We start from the raw sequence: 8,759 nt of genomic DNA on the forward strand, positions 1-8,759 counted from the left end.
TAGAAGCTCGATTTGTCGCTAGTCGTTTTTAACAAAGAAAATGCCGCTAAGAGAACTTAGAAAGTCTCCGGTTCAACTCAGAACAGAATGAAAATGTCATGCTCCCTCGGATCTTTACACCAAAGGATCGCTGATTGGCTCATTTCGCTGTCAATCAAAGACAGATCGCTGTCAGCCTCAGACAGATCATCCAATCATCATGCAGAAGCTGAGCGTCCGGGCCAGCCGAGGCCAGCCCACTGCCCCGTAGACCCCCAGAGACGCTGAGCGTTCGATGGGCGGGACAAAGCCCAGCATTTATCCAATCACTCGTCTCGTTTCGCTGCACTTCGCTGCTTCGCTATTGAACTCTGTGGACGCTCAGCGTCCGCACTGTTTAAATCACTGTTGAAGGGAATGATTGAGAGGACAGCCGCGTCTTTACCAGTGATAAGAAGCTGATTCTGAACAAAAGTTGAGCGCGTTGTAGTGCATATTTATTCACCGACATGTACACACAACAGTATATATGTGATCACTTATTTTTTTGACATTTTAGGGGAAGCTGAGCTTCCCTTGCAGTCTTAGAGCAATCGCCTCTGGTGTCAGGTGAACTATGGAGCAGCTCGTTGAATTTTACTTTGACCTTGATCTGAAATATGAAGACATAGCATCTCTTCTCAGCAGAAAACATGGATATGTTATTGGGGAGCGCCAACTGAAACGTTTGTCGCTGTGTTGTTAATTGCTATGAAATGAGGATGAGAGAATTTAAAGTGCAAGCGCATGGACAAAGGTTACGTGAACAGTACAGAGATACAGACAATGTACACAGTTTCCAATCAGTGGGAGAGAATGGAGAGTGAACACCTGAATAAATGTGTAGCTATTGGTAGTGTATTGGAGTAATGTGTGTATGTGTGTAAAAGTCAGTTCTTGCATAAAATGGTATCCTGTTTTTACTGCAGCTTTAAAAAAACAGAATTCCCAGATAAAACGAAATGCATGGTGTAGCAACCGGCTTGCGAGCTCCACAGCCGTGTCTGGAGTCAGCGGGCTGAGCCACGTCTCTGTAAAAATCAGTCCGCAGCGTGCCCTGAGATCTCTGTCTTTTCACCACTGCATTACACCCTCCATCTTGTTATTGAATGACCGGATTTTTGTGAGTGACTTTGCTTGATAAAGGTTTTTCGTTAAGATTCTTAGCTTCACCCCTACCCCAGTCAATAACAAAAGAAATAAAAATAAAAATAAAACAGCCGTCCACACTTTTACTTTTTTTCACGAAGCCACCTACGTCTCATACACCTGTTACTATGGAGATACGTGGAACTACTGTGTTCTGACTAGCACTTTCAGGATGCTACCGAACGTATATAAACTTGTTCACAACTTCCTCTGATGTTAAGCAGTTCCTTACATATGTATGAACGATTCGCACTGGCAATTACACTGTGTTTGTAGAGATAAATAAATACATATTTAATATCTGTTTCAAGTTGCTGAATTTCCCTGGAAACTGCAGAGTCCTGATGTGTTGACTGAGCCACAAAGACAATTGTGTATCATAAAACATTTGCAAAGAAGCGCAATGTATTTGCGAGGGAACGCAATTGTGTTTGCGAGGGAACGCATAATCAATGGTCCTTTTTTATGGTTCCCCCAGTCCCTTTAGGGGCTCCGTAGTAGACGAAATTCAGATACCAAAATACTAGTGAAAAAAATTCAGAGAACACATCCGGGATACCGAGGATGAGCAATCGATTCATTACGATTTTCTCTTTCATTTTAAATGGTGCAGTAGTTCCATTCTGTCGCCGCTAGATGGCGAAATACGAACACAACTTCCATACCGTTAGCTTCCTTCCGCGGATATTATCTCTTTATTTTCAAAGTGTCTCAAAAATCTGAAAGGCTCATTGAAAACACAATATAACAGACTATTGATATCCTGAAGATGAAGAAATTTTACTGTGGATATTTTTTGTAATGACCCTGTGAACAGAGCATGTGATATTACAGAATGTGGAAACATGAACTGTGGAGTATATGTCCTATGGGATTTTTATTTTTTAACTGTCAGATTATCAAGAATCTGAAATTGATATTACAGAAGGTGTAATCCCAAAGTGCAGCGTTTAATTAATAAAGTTGTGTTTGTTTAAACATTGAATGTCGGTGTGTATATTCAATGTCTGGTTATTTCTAATATTATTATAAATATTTATATAGAAATTTGTGTTTGTAGATTATTTATTTATTGTAACAATGCTTCTTGGCAATAAATCTTATACCGTTGAAAAGCCTTTTCAATGGTGCCACATTTGAAAGGAACATGCATTTGTGGGATGAGCAGCAGAGCTGAGTGTGTGGGTTGAGCCCATGAAATATTTGCCAAATCCTCTCTGCCAAAGCCAATTACAACCTATGTTTATGAGTAATTTCTTCAGTTTTATTTGTATAAGCTCCATTTCTTAGTGCTGTTCAAATGAAAGTCAAATGTCCATATGTTTAATTATGTTTAAAAAGACAAAGGCTTTCATGGGGTGTCCAAATTTTCACATGTCTGTATCCCCACAGTTCATGTTTCCACATTCTGTCAAATCACATGCTCTGTTCACAGGGCCAATACAAAAAATATCCACAGTAAAATTTCTTCATCTTCAGGATGTCAATAGTCTGTTATATTGTGTCTTCAATGAGCCTTTCAGATTTCTGAGACACTTTGAAAATAAAGAGATAATATCCGCGGAAGAAAGCTAAACATGTAGTTTTTCCACGGTATGGAAGTTGTGTTCGTATTTCGCCATTTAGCGGCGACAGAATGCAACTAGTGCAGCATTTAAGGTGAAAGAGAAAATTCTAATGGATCGATTGCTCATCCTTTGTATCCCGGATGTGTATCTGAATTTTTTCACTTGTATTTTGGCTATACACATTAATTTAATTCCAAATATACCTTGTCAGTGTTTATATGTATGTGTTTCATCTAAAAATAATATACTTAAGTAAAGAATAAATGCAAATACAATTAATTTAAACAATAAATGGTGCTGAGTCAACAAATGCAACTAAAACTACAAAGTGCTCCTGTGGTAAATGGAGCTGATCAAATGGGTGGTTAGTAGGTGGTCATCAAAATTTGCTTGTTTTTATTTATTTGTTTTTAGTTTGATTGATTGAAATCAAACTAATTGATATTTACAAGGGACTGTGTATTCACATCCAACAGAGATTTTCATAGCTACATTAAGTAAACATTTTTATGGGCAAGTTAATTTGTGCCTTTTCACAAATAAAACATTATCTTTCTGTCTTCTTTAGGCTGTTTACAGAAGAATGGATGTACCATGTCAAGCTGTGGCGGATGCTGGTCTTTCAGGGAGGGGAAGCTACATCATAAAATGTGTCGGTTTATTTATACGTAAATTCTACCCTCCGTTCCTTTTTAAAAAAATGATCTGTGACCCTGTTGTACCAACAAGGCGTCTTTTCCAGGGACTTGACTAGTGTCCTCTCAATGGCCTGCAGAGCTATGCTGCTTAAACGGCCTTGGCCCATGTGAAGTGTGTCCGCCTGTGCTGCCACGGATCCTTACACCAAAGGATCGCTGATTCGCTCATTTCACTGTCAATCAAAAAGGGATTCAGCCTCAGACAGATCATCCAATCATCGTGCAGAAGCGTCCGGGCCAGCCGAGGCCAGCCCACTGCCCCATAGACCCCCAGAGACACTGAGCGTCCTATGGGCGGGACAAAGCCCAGCATTTATCCAATGGCTCGTCTCGTTTCGCTGCACTTCGCTGCTTCGCTGCTTCGCTGAGCGTCCACACCGTTTAAAGCACTGAAGCTGCGGGATTTGATTGAGAGGAAAGCCGCGTATTTACCAGTGATAAGAAGCTGATTCTGAACAAAAGTTGAGCGCGTTGTAGTGCATATTTATTAAATGACTTTAGGGGCTCCGTAGTATGTTCATATTTTGTGGAATAAATTCTAAATTGAATTAATGGCTGCTGATTAAAATGTATAATTTTTATTACTTTTTAAGGGTAATTAAAAAAAACGCTGCATTCTTATTAAGGTCTAGTTGGGAAATTGTGTTCATATATTAAAATCTAGATGGGGAAAGTACATATTTGAATATATTAATTGAAATTATATATACTTTCGAATAATTTGGGAAAATATTGATTTCATATTTAGTAAAGTACTTGGTAAAAGTTGGTTCACTTAATCCAGAGGAAAAAAAATGTAAAGTAAGGCAGCTCAATTTTCATTTGCTTACTGATTAATCTTTGCCTAGTTTTGCATTTTCTTTTTACCAGTAGCTTTAATTGACTCTGAAATTAACTACAATCAAGGTTGACAACAGATTAACAAACTAGCTATTGTAGCTATTAGATTGACTGGAGTCTGGAGTGGTACTCCGGTATTGTTGGTTTCATATTTGCATATTCAGATTTCTTTCTTCAATAGCTCTCAAACGGTGCATGCAAATGACTTAATACTTGCAAAGCTTTTGGGATCCAAGACAAGCAGATACAACTCAGTTTATATCAGAAATGTTTGCCATTTAAAAAACAGGAAATATATTGTTTCCTATGGGCTGCCCCAAACATACTGCACCTCTTATTTTGGTAAATTTAACCATTACTGGCCCATGGTGATAGATTTTTCATAATAAATTTCAATAGCATTTGAACCTTTCATAATATTGTTTCTAAATAAGTTGTATTTGATCATGTGCAACCCACATGAAATACTATGCCTCTTAATTTGGTCAATTTAACCATTGCTGGCCCATGGTGATGCATTTTTGAGAATAAAATTCAATTGATTTTGATCTTTTAAATAGTTTTATTGACCAACTGTCAATATTTGGCAGAATATTTCTGTAATTATATACACACAAATCTACATTAATAGTTACAATCCAAAAAAATTACTTTCAATGTAAAAAATTAAGTAAATTGTCTGACTTCACTCATGAGAGACATAACATGTGCCAGCTTTGTACATACAGTAGGTGTATGCAAAATGTTGGTGTATCCACAGGATACATTTAAAGAAAACCAGAGCAGACATTCCCAGAAAGCAGGGGCTACCTTATTTAACGCATAAGATCAGATGTGTTGCTACTTGTTTTGGACAATGTCCTAGGTCCACAATGGCCCTTTACAGACACACTTGCTTTATGCTCACAGTTTGTTATTTTGATATCCGATAAAAGACAAGTATGTCAGCGTATTCCTCTGCAGTCTCAGCCTTGTTTATGACACAGCACACAAAACCAATGGACATCTTTTGCAGGAATGATAAGGCAATCCAAATGAAACCAGCGCTGACATCTATCACAGTTGTTAGTGTAATGGGTTATTGCTCATTTTTGCTAGGCGTTTGTAAAGGCATTGGTATGTAATTGCTAAAGTTTTACAAGTTGGCTGCTATGGTGTATCAGCAAACATTTGGCCAAAAAACTATTCTCATAAGCATTTGCTGTGTTTGTTTCTTAGATACCAATGCCTTTACAAATGCTTAACAAAAATGAGCAATAACCCATTACAGTAGCAACTGTGAAAGATGTCAGCGCTGGTTTCATTTGGATTGTGGGTTACACTTCATCAAATACAACTTGTTTTGAAACAATTTCATTAAAGCTTCTAAAGCTATTGAAATTTATTCCCAAAAACCCATCCCCATGAGCCAGCAATGGTTAAATTTACCAAAATAAGAGGTGTAGTATGTCATGTGGGTGTCACTTGATCAAATACCATTTGTTTAGAAACAATATTATCAAAGGTTTAAAAGCTATTGAAATCTATTCTCAAAAACTCATCACTACGGGCCAGCAATGGTTAAATTGACCAACGTAAGAGATGTAGTGTATGTCACGTGCGTGGTTCGTCACCTTCGTTTTACTGTGTAGTGTAGTTTGTAAACGGTCCCTTATGGAATCAGATTTGTGCCAAAAAGAATCGCACAAAATTTTTTTAACACAAACGTAAAACGTATAACTTGCAAACAAAATATCCAGCTCTGACCTTTGTGCTCCATGACTTTTGTGCGTGAGCTCTGAGTTTTCTGCACGTGTTTTCTGAATTTTGTGCGCCTGATCTATGAGTTTTGCAGCAGTTTTGGCACAAACTCTCACGTGGGCGGGACTTCTCAGGGGTGCCTTCCGATTGGCTAATGAGTTTTTGAGTGACAACTCAGTGCCCTGGACGTTGTGCACGACTCTGAAAGTGTATTCGGCTTTGGGACTCCACGTTTGCGGAATATAATGCATATGAACATTTACGTTGCTGAATAGCTCTGATATTTAATTAATTTCCTCTTTATAATATTTAAACATATAGTTCTTTTTGCTTCTACTGTATACTGTTAGGGCGGCACGGTGGCGCAGCAGGTAGTGTCGCAGTCACACAGCTCCAGGTTGTGGGTTCGATTCCCACTCCGGGTGACTGTCTGTGAGTAGTTGGTGTGTTCTCTCTGTGTTCGCGTGGGTTTCCTCCGGGTGCTCCGGTTTCCTCCCACAGTCCAAAAACACACATTGGTAGGTGGATTGGTGACTCAAAAAGTGTCCATAGGTGTGAGTGAATGTGTGTGTGTGTGTGTGTCTGTGTTGCCCTGTGAAGGACTGGTGCCCCCTCAAGGGGGTATTCCCACCTTGCGCCCAATGATTCCAGGTAGGCTCTGGACCCACCACGACCCTGAACTGGATAAGAGGTTACAGATAATGAATGAATGAATGTATACTGTTAGAACATTTTGACTCCTTGTTTATCAATATTATTATTAATAATCATCATTATTATTAATAATTCATTATTTATTAATCATTCACATTTCCTCTCAAAATCCAAAAATGACAGTGGGCTTTGCAATGGGCATTTAAACCGTCTAACAGCGATTATGAAAAAGCGAAGACCCACTACGTTAGTACACGATAGGTTTCTAAACAGAGGCTCAAGCACTCATGAATAATAATTTACAAATAAACAAATAAACGCTCATTTTTTCTGTTTCATCTTGAGCAAACAGACATCGGTGTGAGAATTCGTGTTTGTGTAAAATTACTAACTCTTTAATGTTGAAATCTTTCCTGTCTCTCTGCTGCTGAGCTGCAATGAATGCCTTGGGCACTGAGTTGTCACTCAAAAATTCATTAGCCAATGGAAAGACACCCCTGAGAAGTCCCGCCCACGCAAGAGCTTTGTGCCAAAACTGCTTGCAAATCTCAGGGATCAGGCACACAAAACACAGACAGCACGCGCAGAAAACTCATAGCACGCGCAGAACTCAGATCAAACTTCTGCAAAGTCCACTGTCATTTTTGGATTTTGAGAGAAAATGTGAATGATTAATAAATCATTATTAAATATGGGCCAGCAATGGTTAAATTGACCAAAATAAGAGGTGTAGTATGTTGTAGTAAGTCATGTGGGTGGCACTTGATCAAATACAACTTGTTTTGAAACAATGTCATCAAAGTATCAAAAGCTATTGAAATTTATAATGATAAATCTGTCACCATGGGCCAGTAATGGTTAAATTGGCCAAAATAAGAGGTGTAGTATGTCATGTGTGTTACACTTGATCAAATACAACTTGTTTAGAAACAATATCATCAAAGGTTCAAAAGATATTGAAATTTATTCTCAAAAACTCATCACTACCAATGGTGCATGGCCAGCAATGGTTACATTTACCAACGTACAAGATGTAGTGTATGTCATGTGCGTGGTTCGTCACCTTCGTTTTTACTGTGTAGTGTAGTTTGTAAACGACCCCTTAGATCTCGCGGAGATAGCGGAAGCCCATAGGAAACAATATATTTTCTGTTTTTTAAATGGCAAACATTTCTGACATAAACTGAGTTGTAGCTGCTTGTCTTCGATCCCAAAAGCAATACTTTGCAAGTATTAAGTCATTTGCATGCACCGTTTGAGAGCTATTGAAGAAACAAATCTGAATATGCGAATATGAAACCAACTATACCGGAGTCGTTCTGGCCCAGATATTACGGTACAACGGGCCCGGATCCGGGCAAAATGCTTGTTTGCTATGTGGGTTCCCTCTTCAGCTCACCTGTGTTTGTCCAGAAGCAGCCCAGACGAGTAAGAATCCAAACACTGTGAAACTAAAAGCAGCTCGATCCATGGTGATCCACACACCACTGAATCGTCTCTCTCTCTCTCTCACACACCCACCCACACCCACACACACCCACACACACACACACCCACACACATACACACAGTTTCATATTCATCATTCGTTTGAAGGTTCGGAATTCTGCTTTTTTTCCCCGGTATATTCACCGGTACAATTGCAGATTCGTGGTATATCAAAAGAAGCCTATAATTTGTATTTTCTGAGAAAAAGCCAGAAACGCAGCTGCTTTAACCGTTAGGGACCGTCACACAATTACCAAAAGAAGCGATAGCGTTTAATGTAAATATTCAAATAAATATTTTAATCTATTTTATTGGGTCTAAAGATGTTACACCACCTTAGAAATGTACAGGGATTTATTCCTTACATAATATAAGGCTTATTTTGGTGAAAAATTTTGTTTTTTTAAAGAATAATAACCAAAATAAATCAAGTTAAATCAAGTAAAGAACAAGTTATTGGACTAAATGACAACAAAGCATTTTAGAAAAATTAGAAAGTTAGAAAAATGTGTTCTTCATGTACTAATAGTAGTTATTTATTTGATAAAAAATGTAATAGTAAATTGTAAATGTAAAATTAATCTATTAATCTCTGTTTGATATA

At 38.2% G+C, this 8,759-nt stretch overlaps 1 protein-coding gene across 4 annotated transcripts in view; it reads right to left on the bottom strand.

The window, feature by feature from the left end:
* The window catches only part of LOC136696342 (inter-alpha-trypsin inhibitor heavy chain H3-like), a 29,193-nt gene extending 20,995 nt beyond the window's left edge, over nucleotides 1-8,198 (bottom strand). Inside the window, exon 1 of one of the 4 annotated variants that reach the window (XM_066670670.1) lies at nucleotides 8,067-8,198. Coding sequence is in view for 2 of the 4 variants with exons in the window: in XM_066670668.1 (XP_066526765.1) it covers nucleotides 8,067-8,138 (72 nt within the window). In the remaining 2 variants the exon portion in view is untranslated. The remainder of the gene's footprint in view (nucleotides 1-8,066) is intronic. The other 3 variants (XM_066670668.1, XM_066670669.1, XM_066670671.1) reach the window with 3 other exon arrangements.
* Nucleotides 8,199-8,759: the final 561 nt, after the last annotated feature.

The sequence above is a fragment of the Hoplias malabaricus genome, chromosome 5 (assembly GCF_029633855.1).
Source record: "Hoplias malabaricus isolate fHopMal1 chromosome 5, fHopMal1.hap1, whole genome shotgun sequence".
Lineage (NCBI taxonomy): Eukaryota > Metazoa > Chordata > Actinopteri > Characiformes > Erythrinidae > Hoplias > Hoplias malabaricus.